General features: G+C 42.6%; 1 protein-coding gene across 3 annotated transcripts in view; it reads right to left on the reverse strand.

Annotated features, from left to right (window-relative positions):
* Positions 1–1,526: 1,526 nt before the first annotated feature.
* Positions 1,527–18,679, reverse strand: part of CARD19 (caspase recruitment domain family member 19) — a 28,890-nt gene continuing 11,737 nt past the window's right edge. For 2 of the 3 annotated variants that reach the window (XM_033140877.1, XM_033140878.1), the window contains exons 2-6: positions 14,941–15,083; positions 10,803–10,956; positions 5,816–5,875; positions 3,531–3,602; positions 1,527–2,025 (exon numbers count right to left, since the gene is read on the reverse strand). In XM_033140877.1, coding sequence (XP_032996768.1) covers positions 1,910–2,025; positions 3,531–3,602; positions 5,816–5,875; positions 10,803–10,956; positions 14,941–15,083 — 545 coding nt within the window. In that variant the 3' untranslated portion in view covers positions 1,527–1,909. The remainder of the gene's footprint in view (positions 2,026–3,530; positions 3,603–5,815; positions 5,876–10,802; positions 10,957–14,940; positions 15,084–18,679) is intronic. The other variant, XM_033140879.1, reaches the window with a different exon arrangement.

Below are 18,679 nucleotides of genomic sequence, written 5' to 3' on the forward strand. Positions count from 1 at the left end.
ACAAGGAAACCAGAAGCTTCCACTTACATTCATAAGAGTGGTTTATTGAAACAGGCAAACTTCAAACTGTTGTTTATGAAATTAGGCTGTATACTTAAACCATAGCAAAGATTAGCCATGGTTCAGGGTCTGTACTCAATGACAAACTGTGGCTTACTGAAAATAAAAAGTTCTGAACTCCATGAGTTCGTGCCAGAGGAAGAGGGGGCAAGGGCAGGGGGAAGCATCCGCATACCTAAATATGTTCACAAAGCACTAAACCATAGTTTAGCATTGTGTCAGAATCCGGCCCTTAGCAAAAGAAAAAACAATGAGGTGCCTACAATTCTATGATTGTGGCACATTAAAGAAAACATGAATTTATTATGGCACAAGGTATCATAGACTAGAGTCCATTTCATCCGATCATGAAGTGGGCTCTAGTCCCAAAAAAGCTTATGCCATAAATAAACCTGTTAACGTACCGCAATACCTCTTACTGTTTTAGTTTCAACAGACTAACGTAACTACCCTTCCAGAAGTCGAACGAAAACAGTCCTTAGAAACCTACACAAAGAAGGTGGAACCTAGCAGGGAATCACTTAGGGAGGATGAGAAAATATTTGCATGTACAGACGTACGTACACACACACACACACACACACACACACACGTTTCAGACCACAAGCTATGCTTTAGTAATCTTTCTATTACTGGCCAGCTCACTGGTTTTATATGAGTTTTCACAAACAATTAAATGGTGCTATACACATTCCAGAGGCACCAATTAATTTGGGCCCCGCCCAGCTTCAAAAAAGCATGGGGAGGTGTGGCTTTGGTTTAGGGTTGTGTGGTAGGGTTTTTTTAGGGGGTCTTACTAGTAACACTGTTATAGGTATCATGAGGAACAAAAACAAAAGCTCTTAAAATGCACAATCCACCCTCCTCAATTTAACCTTGAACATATGCAGGTCAGGATTTTGGACCCTGCCAAATTTCTCCCCCCTCCCCTCCTACCTTAAACAGGGCGCCTGGAATCTCTGGCCCAGGATAGGCAGTAAATCTTGCACAGATGGCCAACAAAGAAAAAGACAGGCGTTTGTTTTTTGAATTCTTGCATACCAAGTATAGAAAGAACATGCAGTCTACCATTTAAGAGGAGGAGGAGGAGGAGGAGGAGGAGGAGACGACAACCTCTATATCTTAAAAAGGTTTGGGGTTAATTTGTTTCAAGTGTTGCTCTAAAGTTAGCATTTTTTTAAAAAAAGTTCCCTTGTCTGAAGCCACCTGAGTTTACTATAGGTAATTGCACATAGGCTCTCCCACCATTGCTAATGGATTAACTGATGCACAAAGCATGATGTCTTCTGAGGAAACTTCAACCAGCAGTAACACAAAGTTTCCACTGATATTCAGTAGAATCCTTCTGTTTGTTCTCTGTGAAGCCGGGCAACTCAGAGGCCTTCCATGTGGACTTCATAGCTGTCTGGATAAAGATTGCCCGCCCCCCCCCCCCCCAAGCAGATATTAGGGTTCAAACACTGAGCAAAAGCTCTCTGCCCATCTTGCAGAGGGAATCACTTTTCGGTGTGCCTCTAGACCAGAATAGAATACAAATACAGGACATGGGAGGACTTTTAAGACTTTGCAATGACTGAGGGCACATGTTTAAAAGCTTGCATTAAAAATTCTTTTTTTTTTAATTCAAGTGATAAATAGTTTAAGCTTGTACAAAAAATAAAAACATCCACTCCCACAAGTAAAAGGCATATATAGCTGACCCTTTAAAAGCCCTTGGAAGCAGCAAATATACACTGCTGAAGCCACAGGTTAGTTATATCTTTGGTATAAGAAAATAGCATATCTTTTGACAATGTAGCCCTTCCGCCGGCAGGAAAATTTCATGCTAGACTGGTGTGCCAGTTTATTCTTATTTCTTTCTTGGTGCGTCTTCCATGTACAACATACAAATATTCCTAACGTGTCTTCCTATGATGATTGGAGAAAACCCCAGAATCTTCTTGGCTCCTCCTAGGACTTTTGAATCTAGAATGAACCGGGGGGGGGGGGAGTGGAAATGAGAAAAAAAAGCTGAATTGAGTCAGATTTGCAGCCATAATGGGTTTTGTTTCCACAAATGATATTTGACCAAAAAAAAAAAAAACTTGCCGGAATTTTGGCCAAGGAGAATTGCTCCATTCTATGACTTGCAAATTATGTAACAGAAGAAACTGTGATTTGTAAAAAGAAGAGTTCTTCACCTAATTTTGAGTGACTGATTATTTTTGTCATGAATAAAATATTTATTCAAATCACTGCTTCTGCTTAAGTCTACAATTAGCTATAAATCAACTCTGCAGCGTTGACAACCAAATTGTAGGGATAATAAAGAGTTTTCCGCATGTTTGATATCAGCCTGATGATTTTGTACTATGGAGTTTCTTTCCCACTGGTCTTTTTTTTTTTGTCCTGCCTTGTCAGGTTTGGACCCCCAAAATGCTTCATTTTCCATATTACCAAACTCAAACAGAAAGCTTCCCAAGACTAGCAATATAGGATTAAGGAATCACTGCAAAAAAGCCCAAATAATAAGTGGGTCACAGGATTAAACTAAAAAAGGAACACTTCTGTTTACAAGGACACACAGGGTAGAGCAGAGGCAGCAAGAAGTGGATTGGAAATTGCTGGTTGATCTCTATGTAATCTGCAGTAGGGTTTCTGTGACTCTCAACCACACAACAATAGACAAAAACTAACACACACACCCGTCTCCCAAGATTAGATTGCTGAAAAATAATAAGGGGGGGGGGGCGACGACGACGGGACCAGGACCGGGGATTTTGCATGAAAGAACTTACTCAGCTACTAGGGGAGCTCAGTTCTATCTAACACTGATCACCAGTGGAGTGAGTCTTTGTTCAGAGGCATCCTGTTCCTTAGCAAATGTCCACCTGGTTGAACCACTATTTAGCACCATTTCTGCTTCCATTTATTAACCTGCATCCATTCGCTCACTGACTGCAGGCACTGGTCCAAGACTTGCAAAGGCTCAGCTTATTCAGAGAGGTAGAGCTGAGTGTCATCAGCATACCTGTGACACCCTGCCCCAAATAGCTTTCATGTAGGGGTTGCATAGCATTAGGGACCAGATGGCACAACAACACAACTTTCGGGGGCCTGAAAGACAATCACTGAATGTAACTATCTGAAAATAACCTGAGAGATAGGACCAGAGCCAATGAAAACCCGGTTCACCAGATTACGAGTCTACCACTCTTAACCAATACACCACACTGGCTCTCATATCTTCCTCACCCAATTTATATTTCTGACTTCCAGGCAGCTTATGGAGAACTTGTCAGTCTTGCCAAAATGTGTAGCCATGAATTATAATAGCTGCCCCCCCCTCCATCAGCCTTTTCTGGTGTGTTCTTTCATGATCCTGATGCAAGAACACTCCCCAAACATGTTTTATGCCAAGATAAACAGGCTAACAAGACAACTACTAAACCTATCTTCTCAGAAAGAAAAAAACAGCAAGAATAATTTACCTGAGTTACAGCAATACATGTAGAAGGCTAATCCTGCGGCGATGCTGAAGCAGGCAAGGAAGAATGTAGGACCTAGAGAATAAAAAAAAACCAACAGAGGAGGATTAAAATTATGTGTTCAAATTAATGGTTCATCAGTTATCATTGTTGTTACTGTGACTACAGTGATTCAAATGTAACTGGCACAATTATGTTTGCTTTGGGCTTCATCTACTGTAATATATAATCACCATTTCCTGCAGCAATTATTTTTTATTACAATTATTATTACCATTGTGAAGCCTCTATTGCTTGTTAGCCTACTTATTTTTCTTTTTAGAAAAATTAAGCCTTATTAAAAACTTGCAGGGCAAGAGAGGGAATGTTAGGGTCGCATTTAATAGTGTCCTTGTATAAATGGAGCAGAATTCCACCTGAGAATTGGCATTTCCCCTTCCTCTCCTCCTGTGCACACCCCAAAAGTGCTCTGAAGGGTTGTAGGGAACCTCTGGAGAACAACTGGTGGGATGCAGTGAGAGGAGAGGAAGGAGAAATTCTGCCTGCTCATGCAACAATGGATATAACCCAGAAATTTTAATATCTTTTAGTCTATAAAATTAAATCAGACTTGTCATTAGCTACTTATTTGAATATAATAATTAAAACATTATTCAGGCAACCAAACGATTCCTATGGAAATACCACAGGGCTTCTCTATGATGACCAGAGGATAACTCAGTCAGTAGAGCACGAGATGCTTAACCTCAGAGTCATGGGTTCAAGCCCCACGTTGGGCAAAATATATCTGCATTAAAGGGGGATGGACTAGATCAGGCATCCCCAAACTGCGGCCCTCCAGATGTTTTGGCCTACAACTCCCATGATCCCTAGCTAACAGGACCAATGGTCGGGGATGATGGGAATTGTAGTCCAAAACATCTGGAGGGCCAAAGTTTGCGGATGATGCCTGGACTAGATGATCCTTGTGGTCCCTTCCGACTCTACCATCCTGTGTTTCTGTCTTTAGTTGTTTCTTCCTTCCCGCCTCCTTAGCCTCCCTTCTACCCTTAACTATGTGAGCTTTGTGTGCAACTACTATAAGGCAGTTAAACTCCTGCTATAGCGATAGAACAAAAAGGGCTTCTTCTCTCTTCCTAGTCTAAGAACCCCTAATATGCTATTTGGGTACAAATGAGCAGTCCCAGCGTTGCCCTCCACATGCCCAAAGGCACCCTTTGCACAGAAACGACGTGCATGCACCTTTCATTTTCCAGGGTCCTGGGTCATGCATACCTGAGCCTTCAGAAATACGGGTGTGCACATGTAGGCTCTGTGAAAACAGCATCTCTGAATGTGTAGAGATCAAGGCTGGGTCAGTGGGTGCAGCGCTGATTGTACCCAAAATTTGGAACAGAACAGAAGGGCCAAGAGTGTGCAGGTGATCACTGCACTCTGCTGTATTTCCACAAAGCAACGTTAACCGTAACTGCATGCCTGCTGTCCTGCCCTGCCCTCTGGCTTTAAATGTGCACAGTAAGGGCCAATGCAAGAGCATTAAGAGGGTGGAATGGCTTGGCTGAGTGGAGCAGGCATCTTAAATATTATTTGCACTGCTGCCTTAAGCTTATCCACTCCACAGATCTGCAAACTCAGAAGCTCCACAAAACAAACCCAGCAGCTGTACCAAGAAAAACCATGGGCGTGGGTTAACATTAATATAGAGTCGCCACTCAAAGGTAGAAACTTACTGAAGCCTATGCAAATGTTTAAAAATGCATGTGGCGTAAAAGGCTGTGCCCCACTGTAGTTAGTACTTTAGAGATCAGGGACACAGTTTTCCCGTGCATGCCCAGTGAGATAAATGGGGCCAACAAGCTCTTGAACAACGCCTATTAATTGCAGTGGTGTCTAGATTGTTTGCTAAACTCATCCCTAGAAAACTTTGGATTTTACATTACATAAAATGGCAGGGGGTTATGGGTTTTCCTTTGTTTTTGTTTTATTGTGTATTTTGTATTTTTATGTTGTGAACTGCCCTGTGATCTTCGGATGAAGGACAGCAAGCAAATATAATTAATATCAATAATCATCATCAGTTTGAACAACCGAGAAATTACTACTGGAAAAAAATCTTGATTATACGTGCATATCTTTCATTTATTAAAGCCAAAGCACATGCCCACAGCAAACACACTTAGAATTAGTATCATGACATTCAACTGCAACATATATTTATATATGTTTTCCTTGTTAACCTTATTGTCCAATATTGATTTAGCCAACAATACTTTACACGCATTATTTACCCCTGTCATTTAGAATACATTTCTCCTTCTCAGGGTTTATCCCTGTGGAATCTGAGGTTTCTAGAAACAAAAGCAACACACCAAAGAGTTAGTGTAATATTCAGCGCAACACACGTCTGAAGCACGTCATGCAAAATGTGAGGAAAGCAAGGACCAGTTTTCAAAGTACCGTATTTACTTGAGCCTAATGCGCAGGTGGCGCTGTGGTCTAAACCACTGAGCCTAGGGCTTGCCAATCAGAAAGTTGGCGGGTTGAATTCCCATGACGAGGTGAACCCCCGTTGCTCGGTCCCTGCTCCTGCCAACCTAGCAGTTCGAAAGCATGTCAAAGTGCAAGTAGATAAATAGGTACCGCTCCGTCGGGAAGGTAAACAACGTTTCCGTGCACTGCTCTGGTTTCGCCAGAAGCAGCTCAGTCATGCTGGCCACATGACCCAGAAGCTGTCTGCGGACAAACGCCGGCTCCCTCGGCGTATAGAGCGAGATGAGCGCCGCAACCCCAGAGTCGTCCGCGACTGGACCTAACAGTCAGGGGTACCTTTACCAAGCCCTCAGATCTAATGCGCACCTCAATTTTCAGAACCTTAAAACAAACAAAAAAAGTACTTGCTGGCAAATGTCAATGTGCCATTGAATCTAATGTGCACCTTAATTTTCACAATGTAATTTGGCCAACAAAGGTGAGCATTAGATTTGAGTAAATACGGTAATACAATAACGTAACATAAAATGGCTGCTAATTGTTGGCTTAAACATTTGCGTAGGTTGGTTTGCAAGTGTAGGGCCAAAGGCAACCAGCTTATCATCTTTGTGCATTTCTTATAAAAAGTGAATAAACAACATTTAAAAGTGGGGTGGGAGAGAACTTTAATGACAGGCCAAGTATTAAGCCACATATCTATTTTCTTTCCATGCTAAATAAGTTTTAATTACAGGTGATGCCATTGTTTAAGCCAACAATTGTTGTCTTCCAAGGTCACTCAAATCTTTGTGCTCTTTACAGCCAATTGACAGCTTGTGGTATTTTCCAAGGACTTTTTATCCTTAGTTGCGCCTGCAGATCAACCTTCATGCTGCTCTCAGTGGAAGCACTGAAGTGCTGCGCACCAGCCTGCCATGTGGATCCTACCCTGGAAAATTTCTGAAAAATACTTTCAAGCACACTTTTCAGCCAACATCAGGAACATCTGGTGAAGCAGGTCACTTGGCACGACAAAGATTAATTTAGTTGCAATAACGCAAGCGCTGATTTTCATTCCACTTTGACCCAGCTCATGTGCAATGCGGACATCTCAAAAGTTTATCAAGTGTAGAAGATGCATAGCAGGATAAATGCCTGTGTTCAGAAGAATCTTGAGCAAACCTGTGTTTTTCATTTTCTCTCAAACTGTTAAGCATTTTCCTGGCACCATTTGAGAATACACTGGTTTGAATGTAGCTGGAACGTGCAATTTGTGCATCTCTCAAACATTTGTTTAAACACCAGTTGCTTTCCCCATAAACTCCTCTTCCCTCCTACTTCTTTTTCCATGCATTTTCGCAGACCCAAGTTGGCCAGGTAAGCATGAGTCTGGAACGCTACAATACTAGCAGTTATGAGTGTGCATGCGGGCATAGTATTAGAGGGAAAATGGCTGGTGGGAAGGGATCCAGTGTTCCTCAAACTTGGGCCTCCAGCTGTCGCTGGACTACAACTCCCATCATCCCTGACCAGTGGTCTTGCTAGCTAGGGATGATGGGAGTTGTAGTCTAACAACAGCTGGCGACCCAAGTTTGAAGAACACTGGACTTTGCAGTTGTGAATTGTCTCCTTCAAACTTGAAGGCATTTTGCAACTGGGATGAAGTCCTCTGGGGTTTCATTACACACAGCTGCAGTGTAGCATATTGCTTGCTGGAAAGCATCATGCAAAAGGTTTATTTGACACAAGTGGAAAACAGCCTAGAACTCAAGTTTGGAATGAAGCTACTTCACCTTTAAATATAGCCAAAAGTATCTGTTGTGACTGATCTTTTCGCTTTCTTACTTGAACACGCTGCCCCACAGCTACAGATGGAATCAATTAATGTTTGTGTTCTCACAAAGGATAAAGGTTTCCAGTACTACATGGTTTCTGAAAGTCAGAAAAGCAGAGTTCTGGAAAATATGCCGGCTTTTGAAGACAGTTAACTTCTGGCTAGCTCAGCAATGTATAATTGGCACAAAGGCTATCAGTGAAGAAATATGCCCATTAGCTGTCGACTGTGGCCTTCAATCTGCAAACTGGGTTGCTAACGTATTGAGTCAAAGATTCAGATTAGCTGACACCATCCAGTCCATGATATATTTCTAATATGGGCCCTTGGTGCTAAATACATTGTCAGCTCCTGAATTAATCTTTCCCATGACACAAAGAAATATATTAAGTGAACGTAACTAGGTATTTTATAGCCACCGGTGTCAAAGCCAATGACTGATTTCTCCCCATGATTCTGCGGTTCAATTTCATGCACAGTGCAATCCTATGTATGTCCACATAGAAGGAAGTTTCACTCAGGTCTGTGAGACTTGGGGCTTATCCACATTTCCCTTTCATCTACACTTTCCAGGTGCTTTAAAGAAAACCTGAATTGTCGTTTGTTGTGCTTCAGCTATAATGCGTGGGTTTTTCTGCTTGGGGGGGGGGGAGTGCTCTGACATGGAGCATTAAAAGCATGGACCAGTTCTTGGAATGTGCAGGGTAAAAGTTAAGTGTGGATAAGCCCTTACTCCCAAGTAAATGTACGTAGGTCTTCACCTTAACAGCCCAATCCTATGCAGGCTGACTTTGAAGTAAGTTCCACTCAGCTCAATGAACTTTGTTCCCAGGTAATTGTGGCTACGATTGCAGACTTAAAGCACCATCATAGTACGAGGTGCTTTATCAGAGGGGTGGCCAGCCTTGAACTCTCCAGATGTTGTTGGACTACCACTCCCATCATACCCTTCTATTGGCCATGGTGGTTGGGAATGATGAGAGTTGGAGTCCAACAACATCTGGAGGGCTGCAGTGTAGGTTAGTCATCCCTGCTTTACAGAGTTGCAAAAACGGGAAAAGCCAGTCTCCACAAGAAAGGCATCACAATTCTGGCATGACTTTCCAGAATTCCTTTGTTCTCCATGTCCGGTGTCAATGGCTAAGGAGCTGGGCTGGCACAGGGGAAGACCAGCTTTAACTTTCCATTCAGAGGTGCCTCTTCTGTTACATTCTTAGGCGTAAACCTAAGACTTAAAATGAAGGGGACAAAGTACCGTATTTTTCTGTGTATAAGACTAGGTTTCCCCCCTGAAAAATAATGTCCAAAAATTGGGGCGTCTTATACACAGGGGGGTCATCTCCCCCCATTTTCTTAAATCGGAGTCCCCAAAAATAGCGGGCATCTTATACATAGGGGTGTCTTATACATGGAAAAATATGTATGTTTGGAGAACGAAGGTACTGTGCAGATATGCATATAAAAGGCAGCCAAGATTGGCTGCAGTTCTCTGTTAACACCTACACCTAACATCACAAACCTGAGTTTTCTGCCACATAATGTGCAGAATGGCCCTGGGCTCACTTTCCCCACACTGTGCATAATCTTATAGACTTTGATTATATGTGGCTCCCCCCGCCCCTCGCTCACTCACCTTTTCTCTAAACTTAACTAAATCTTACGGCAGACCAACACGGCTACCTACCTGTAACTTAACTAAATCTGTTATCTTTCCTCCTAGGGGAGTTGCTCCAGCCTCTTGGTCATTTTCTGCACCTTTTTTCCTCACTGCGGTTTTGTCTGAGGAGTTGATGTCCCCACGAAACAGTTTTGCATGTTTCCAAATGGGCCCCCTGAAGAATCATAGGGCAGTTTCAGCAACGCGGTATGCCTAGCGTTAACAACACACGTATACAACTGCAAAACGCTCTGAAAATGCCAGAATTGTCTAGGCCCAAAAAGGACTAAATAGATTCCAGACCAGACTAGATATAGCTGAGGTAAGTATGTCTCTAGCTGGCCAGTAACCGTTTATCTTATTTGTCTAGAGTTGAACAGAGCACTTTTCTTGCTTAACATTCTGTCAGTTTAGAAACAAGAGTGATGCAGAACTACGTATTTAAATGTAATTGGTTATTACTAACGTCTCTCAGAGATGAAGAACTGATTGTAACCGGCTATCAAGCTGGGTAAAAACAGAAATCCCCCTGAAAGTTATTGGGAAATGATGTGAACCTCAGTTGATTTTATGACTGGCTGATTATTTATATAGCTACATTTGCCTTTAAAATAAACATTAACAGAAAACCAAAGCCTGGACCTTGGAGATATCCCTTGTGGAAGAAAAGCTGCAGTTTTGAGCTGACTACATAGAAAAACAACCTGGACTCAAAATAATCTCGCATTGATCCTGTGCAAAAGTGGGAGAAAGACCCTGGATAGAATAAAAACACTCCAAGCCAAGCACTGGGTCGCTTTTCCTGGGCAACACCACCACTTTAGTCCGGAATCCAGCCTTTGCAGCTCATAAAGGGAACACAAAATATTTGAAAAGGTTGCAAAGCTGCCAGATTTATTATTATATAAAACAAAGATTCAAAATTGCCAAACTGGTGTGCAAGTACAACTGCAGCAGCTATAAATAAGCATTTGTCTGCCACATATAATTTGGTCAGTTTTTAGGTACAGTGGTACCTGTGGTTAAGTACTTAATTCGTTCCGGAGGTCCGTTCTTAACCTGAAACTGTTCTGAACCTGAAGCACCACTTCAGCTAATGGGACCTCCCGCTGCTGCTGCTGCGCCGCCAGAGCACGATTTCTGTTCTTATCCTGAAGCGTTATTTCTGGGTTGGCGGAGTATGTAACCTGAAGCGTATGTAACCCGAGGTACCACTGTATATCTAAGAAACAGCACACAGAAAGTTCCGCTTAGTCCCAGAAGAGGCAGCATTGTAACAGGGCACCCAAAGAAATCTGCTAGCACTCCGACTTACTTAGAATTCTTCTGCTTGGCAAGTTGTTATACAGCTGTTCAGCATTGATCTGCAAAGCACGGTAGAATTCTTGACATGGTTTGTCGCCTTCCTTCTGCAAGTGGGCTATTAGGTTTGACAGCCGACTATGAAGAGAAGCTTTGGGGTTTCGGAACTGCAGGGAGGGTGGGAACGCATTTATTAGCCAAGGATATAAAAAACAAACCAACACCAATTTTAAAGCAACCTCTGCCTCCCTTCGATGGTACGTGAAAGAATACAAATGTAGCTTTATATTTTTGTTTAAACGTTCTTTATAGCAGAGCGTAAGATTCTATCACAAATTGTTTATGGTGCTTCTATGTCATGAGAGTTAGCTATTCCAAAGGAAAATAAATAACAGACTTTCTCAATTGTACACAATAGGAAAAACAAGCAGCGGTGTCCCGTCTTTCTACTATTTGCAGAAGACCTAAAAGGATATACGTTCAGCACTAAAGTGAAATCACATATAAATATTTAGATATTTTAGATATTCTTTTAATCTTAGTGGTCTTGTATGCGGCTTGTGCAAAGGGTGGCTTATATAAATAATATAAATAATATACAAATAAGCTTTAGAAGAGGATCAGAGGTCAGGTGGATAGAGGAGGAATGGTGGAGAACGCCTCCCCAGCCTGACCCTTCCGGAGAAGAAGACAGTTCAGAATTACAACAGGAGTTTGAGGGAGATCACAGCTCAGAGGAAGATGAGGGGGAAGTAATGGGAGAGAAGAAGGAGGAGGCAGAGCTGGAGCAGCTGGCAGACACGTTATCACTAGAAAGCATTCCAGACCCACCATCTCCTAGAATTGGCGAGCCTTAAAAATAGGAGAGCAAAGGTCTCAGAAGTGAAGGGCCCCCAGCGCCAACCGTAGAAGGGATGGCGCATGAGGAAGTGGGAGAGTTGGGGAGGGGAGATTTATGCCACTATTCCAAGAGGCTGCCTTTCTAAGCCTCTGTGAACATTGAATAAAAAGCAATTGGCAAGAACTTCCTTGTCTTATCCGTTAGAGGCAACCTACCATGGGGGTTGGATCCTCTGACGCTTGACATCAGACAAATTCATGAAGGGTAAGACTACCCATGGCTACTAAGCCTGAGGGCTATGCCTTACCTGTACTGCTGGACGCAGTAATGCTTCTGAATACCAGTTGCTGGAAGCTGCAGGAGGGGAGAATGTTGCTGTGCTCATGTCTTGCTTGTGGGCTTCCCACAGACATTTGGTTGACTACTGTGAAAACAGGATACTGGACAAGGTGGGTCACTGGCCTAATCTAGCAGGGCTCTTACGTTCTTTTTTCATGTTCTGACCAATTCCAGTTCCCAGCAAGTCAACAGCTGCCTATGAAGAGTCCTACTGGATTAAATCAAGGGTCGCATCCCATTTCCACAATGGCTAGTCAGATAGTGCCAAGATTGGTATTCAGAAGTGCAGCCATACCTCATGTTGCGAATGCTGCGGGTTACGTTTTTTCAGATTGCGCTCGCGCTGAACCCGGAAGTACTGGAACGGGTTACTTCCGGATTTCAGCGTTCGCGCATGCGCAGAAGTGCCAAGTCGCAACCCGTGCATGCGCAGAAGCGGCACTGCGGGCTGTGAACGCTGCGGGTTGCGAAGTGCCTCCCGTATGGATCATGTTCGCAACCCGAGCGTCCACTGTATTCTGTTGCTTGATGTATACTGATCTATGGCACAGTTCAGCCATTTCCTTTGAAATTCCAGTTTGCGTACAAGAACATTTTTGTGATCTCGATCAATGCCACATGCTACACCTTCCTCTTTAACAGAAATTCCCAGATACGCAGAGATCGGCCTAACCGGTCACAAATTGGACCTGCTCAGAAATAAGAATCTAAGATCGCAGCATCGTCAGTCATAAGCATTCGCATTTGGAAGTGAGAAAAAGATTTATCTGTCTTTACAGTGGCACACTTTTTCTTAGGAATCCAATAGTTATTTCATTAGTGTGAAAATGCATACTTGTCTGTGAATGCAAAAAGAGATAACTGAATCTGGTGAGACGGACAAATCCTGTTCCTAATGGGATGTTTGGATTGCAAATAGAGGACTACACTGCCTCAAGAATATGAATGAACACATGGAAATGTTTGCTGTAATTTCAGAAGAAGAGTTCAAACGGTGTGGGTGTACGACCACAGCATTTTGAGACCTGGGGCTTGTTTACATAAACGTTTATGGTTTGCCTTGACGAAACAGCTTTAGCTTAAGGTATTATAATAGGGATCTATGAAGTGGGTGCCATTTTCCACCTTCTGCAAGGAATTCCCTACCTATTTACGGGTGTCACTGAGCTTCATCAGTCCTTGGACTGCAGATTGCAGCTAATTGTTAACTCTCTCCTCAAACAAGAGACAAGCATTACAACGCAGAGCCCTCTTGAGATCTTCCCTCATTCAGATTTGAATTCAAACCAAAGAAGAACTCGCATTTCTCTCCTTAACCCCCACCCAACCCTCTGCTCCAGTTCCACTCATGGGAGGAAGGAACCACAAAAAGCCTGTGAAGTGCCAGGAATGCAATATTTTTTTTTCTGGAGCAGTGGAGAAATGATATTTTCCAGTTCTTCTGGACCTTGGCTTAGCAGTGCAAGTGCCAGCGAGAAGGAAGGAGAGGGAGATTTCCTCACCAACAGAGCTGGAGCCACAGCTGCTGCTGCTGCCACCCCCATAAGGGAAGTGGGAGAAAGGAGGCTAGAAGGTAGCTGGCGCAGCAATCGGACCTTATTGCACCTGATTGGATCCAGTTTAGCGCAGATATGCTTAGAATTAGCCTAGCTATTTGCCAAATGGGAGGTGGTTGGAAGCGTTCAGCTTATTCTAAGAAGATCTGAGAAGAACCAGGGGAGAAAGCAGTTTGCTCATCCCCCTCTCCTCATTTGCCACTGCATTTTGCCAAGGAGCTGGTCTCAGAAGGATTCTCTATTTTAAAAAACCTAAATTATTGCAGCTATTTTTATACCACTTAATCACTTAAGTGTCTAAGTGGTCTTGTAAGACCTTGCTGTTGGAACTGGTTTTAAACAACCAGAATTAAACAGAGGTGGGGGATTTTTCTCAACTCAGGTAGGTGTGTGTGTGTGTGTGCGTGTGCATGCGTGCACGCGCGCGCGCACACACACACACATGAGAGGGAGTGTTATGCAATTATCTGCATAGGTTCACTCACTGGCCATCAGGGTTAGTGTTCCTATGCTATAAAAGGGTATAATCCTATACACACTTACTTGGGAGTAAGCCTGCTTAGATTTAACCGGACTCCCCTTTGATTGGTTTCTACAGATGATAAAGAAGGGGTGCTTGCATTTAGAATTCTCTGCAATGGCTTTACTGATTAAGAAGATCTGCCATTCCCCAACTTCCCTGGCAAGAGAGACTGAGTGTTAAATCACTCTGAGAGTTCATAGAATCATAGAGTCGGAAGGGATCCCAAAAGTCATCTAGTCCAACCCCCTGCAATGCAAGAAACTCAACTTGCGATCCCCCAACCAATTTGAAACCATACCGGACTCTGTTTAGCTTCGCAAATGTGCTAGCAGTTGTAGTTCTGTGAAGGGAATGGTGGTCATCTAACAATTCTCGGCAACAAACTACAGTACCCAAGATTCTTTGAGGGAAATTGTGGTTGTATGATTCCGCTTTAAATGTATAGTACAGATGTCTGGGAAGTGTTTTCTGTGTGATTATTCAAGCACACACTTCACATGGCTCATTTTCTCATTTTCTCATATTCAAGCACACACTTCTAAACTTGGCTCATTTTCTTATCTGCTTGAATTTATCAGGTCCACAGTTTTGGTCTGGTTTGTGTTAAGAGGAACAATGAAGAGCAGGGAAGGGCTGATCATGTGTGGAGAGGATTTTAAGGAAGTTCAATTGCTGTATACCTTAGCTGAACAAATAGTTTTTCCTCCGGTTCCCATTGTCAGTCCTATTAGAGAATTCCCCAGAGCTGCCTTTGGTTCTCCTGGGTGCCACCACCCCTAGTCTCAATGAGGTACCAGAAGTTTTGCATTTAAAAAATCAGCAATCCTAATCCTGGGTCAAATGAGCTACAGCAATAGCAAAGAAACACCGCAGGTGGGATTCCTTCAATTACCTTTTCTGCTTCTTTATTGGTAAGAATTTGAGGGTAAACTCTGTTCAGCTGAAGGATAATTTTGTCAACCAGCTGCTCGCTCAGCCTGCCGTTGCTCGTTAGGAATGCCATGTCCTGCCGTAAACGATCACAGTAAGTCGGATCTACAAATCAGAAGAAGCAACACATTTAAAACTAGGCCCCTGGTATCACAAAGCACAACTGGATGGAAGTGCCATATAATCCACATCAGCTACCAAATGTTTCACACTAGGGCATGACTTCATGTGCACTGTCAAGCTTCAGGAACATCCTGGGAGCGCCATAAATGCTCTCGGCAACCATTAAGAACAGCTGACATTCATGAAAGATGAATAATACAAATACGGAGCATTTATAGGGTGCATTTCACATACAATGCAATCTTTACACGTTGAAGTGTACAATATCTCGGATAAAACCAACAAGCCATGAGATGAGGTCCCATCAGTGGTAGCCCACCAAGACCGTGTGTGTGTGTGTGTGTGCGCGCGCGTGGTGTGTGTGTAGGGAGGCATTTCCACGTGGGTTAAATTTCAACACAGCAGCCTTCCCAGTGCAGTGTAAGCTACTCTCCCATCCTGCTTCTGGTCTCATGTGCTCCTTCACGTTCCTGAACTCTACATGTGAACTCACATCTTCCTTTTCTTTTCAGAGCCAACTATGGTCAACATCACAGTTGCAGTTTTGCAACCATGATCAGAAGTGAGTTTACGAGGGGCTGAACCAGGCAACCCCAAGTTGGCCCTCCAGATGTGTTGGGACTACAATTCCCATCATCCCTGACCACTGGTCCTGTTAGCTAGGGATGATGGGAGTTGTAGTCCCAAAACATCTGGAGGGCCAAGTTTGGGGGTGCCTGGGCTGAGCTAATGGTTAGAAAACAAAGCTGCATATAAGCCTTGTTACCTTTGAAAATGAAAAGATGCAGAGGAACACAGAGAGGGAGACAAAGACAAGCTCAGCGGAGAAATAACAGAACAGAATTGGGGAGCTCCAGATCTCCTATACATGCTTAGGAGATTGGGCAATATCACAACTGAATAGGCCTCAGTAAAAAATGCATTTTTTAAAAGTTGGAATGCTCAATTTTTATATCTGCCTTCAAATCCTAGCCACTAAAAGGGAAACTGTGCAGTCTAACCTGACCTCAGAACAATTTCAATTGCTGTATTTTTATTGCTGCATAGCCGAGCATGGGATTTGTTTGCTAATCAGTGCTTCAAAATCCAGATTCTGCTATAAAAACAGCGGGATGGCCTTAACAGAGGATGATTTTGCTGTTCAGCTTTAAACCTTTCATTGCCTTCAGATTCTGTCCTCTCTTTTTAAAAAATGTGATATTCCCCCCCAAAAAAAATATTCATAAAAACCTCCCACGATTATTGTAATAAGCAATGGCTCTTTGAGAGCCTGAGTCATTCCCATTAAAATGAAAAAAGAAAAGCTTCCTACTGGCATTGCACAACATTTGCAATTCCATAAGTTTCAGCTGGATTTCCAACAGACTGTTACCATTCACCCCATAAAATTAATGGTTCAAATGGCAAGCAAAGCATCTTTTTTCGCATTGTCTCAATGCACCTCAATAAAAAACCATGTGCTTCATTATACTGCTTGCTAAAATCCTTTTCCAGTTGAGATGTTATATAATCTTCTTTTGTTTCAGGATGTGATGAGAAAGGAAGATAGAAGAGGGTGGGAGTCAGGTCAAGAGCTACGTTTTGAAAGATGCACTGAAAATACATGGATGTGGATAAGGAGAAACTGAAGACAAACACAGAGATGGTGACAACACAGCATATCAATGATTAGGGTTGTTTCACACAGGACAAAATTTCCCACAACTATATTCTGTCCCCAGGGGTGAAATTAGCAGTGGCTCTTAAATTAGTCATCTCCTTCCTATACTGTGCCCTCACCACTTTGAAACCTAGGACTCAGCTACATTAGTCAAAAAACAGTGTTTTGAATGCATTATAAACAGACGCTGTAGAACACAAAACATTTCTATGCGTTTTTACACAGGGTTTTTTTCTTTTCTTATAACAATTTATGATTTATTTATAGCGTTCCCCCCCCCCCCAATGTGTGGACCCACCCCTAGACTGTACACTTCTGGAGGCAGGGAACAGCCTTTTTTCCTTCCGTATGTCAAATTCTACAGTGCCATTTCAGAAAATCAAGAATACCTGATGCTCCCCGTTGGAAACTTCCTAACATGATGATTGAAATGTCTTTGAAAGAGGCTTCACATGACATGACACGATAGTCCTTCCATATGAACTCCTCACAGTATACGTCAAGAAAATTAGACATCAAATTCATGTAATTTCCCTGCATCGGGCATCCACAGTGAGATTTTAAAAATGAAACTCCTGCCGTATCACAAACTTCTTTTGATGCCACCACCCTAAGTTCCCTAAGACATTTGCTGCGCTGCTTAAGAAACTGAGGCCAAGGTACTCTTGGGAGTCTGGAGCTAGCGGCATAGTTTTCTAGTTCCAAGGTTTACCTGTGAGAATGTCCCATTTGAACGAGGTAGAACTTGTGTCTAAGGCTACATACATACCACACAGTTAAAACACATTTTAATTTAATTTAATTTCCTTTTTCAAAGAAAAAACTGCAGTTTGTTAAGGGTGCTGGCTACACTGCCGTTCTTGGGATTTTTTTATATTATTATTATTTTGGAGAGCGAGCAGGGAGGAATGTGCTTTAAATATGTGGTGTGTATGTAGCCTAAGTGCTGTGAATGAACAGGAAAGCAAGGCCGAGCTCAGGGAGGCTTCCGTCCCTTGGCTCTCTCCAATGTCTTCCGCTACAAGTCACATATGCAGCAACATACAAGATCATATTAGCAGCGAAGAGAGTTTACATCAGTTAAACCTCTCTCTCTCTCTTTTTTAATGTATTTCAGTAAACTGGAATCCTGCCTACAACTGCAGCTCTTTAAATTATGCCTCCAAACAACTGTTATTATCTGAAGCTTTGTGCTGACCCATACAAATCTTGTATTTTATGCAGCACACATAATTATGCAATGTAAGCTTCTCTGGGATTTCAGGCAAGGCTCCTTTTTATTTTCTTCAATCGACGGCAAATGCAAGGCTGCATTGTGTGAAAGGAGAGTCCCCCTCCCCACCACACACACTACCTTTCTATGAGTTCCGTCTGCTCAAAATCCTTTACATGCAATTGAAATGTGTTAACCTTAACCTTGGAGCATAACGATAAATGTATGGCAGGGGTAACTAGCCTTTTCAGGCCAGTGGACACGTATAATTCTGAAAATGTGCTGTGTGAGCACTTGGTCTGTCCACCATTACTGATCTTCCCATTGCAAACTTCCAAGGAACTCTACTTTCCAAAGTACAGAATTTGGATGTTTCGACTAAACGCACCACAGTCCCATCAAGTGTGCTCCTGGACCTTTCAAAGTTCCTTCAGAAATAGCTCTGAGGGCGTCAATTACTGCCATTAGAATCAGGTTTTGTCACTGACTTTATCTGGACACATCACAAGACAATTTGCAAACAATGGCATATGCCTAACACTTGGAAGATTTCTAATCAGTCTCTTATTATTTAGGAGAGCACAGAATGCAGAATCTCAAATCGTAAATAGGACTCCCATTGTACAGTACTGTTTTTGTTTATTGTACGTGCCAACAGCTAAATATAAATGTGCTGTTGTTAAAAATCATTGTAGATCAACTATT

Source organism: Lacerta agilis, chromosome 2 (assembly GCF_009819535.1).
Source record: "Lacerta agilis isolate rLacAgi1 chromosome 2, rLacAgi1.pri, whole genome shotgun sequence".
Taxonomy (NCBI): domain Eukaryota; kingdom Metazoa; phylum Chordata; class Lepidosauria; order Squamata; family Lacertidae; genus Lacerta; species Lacerta agilis.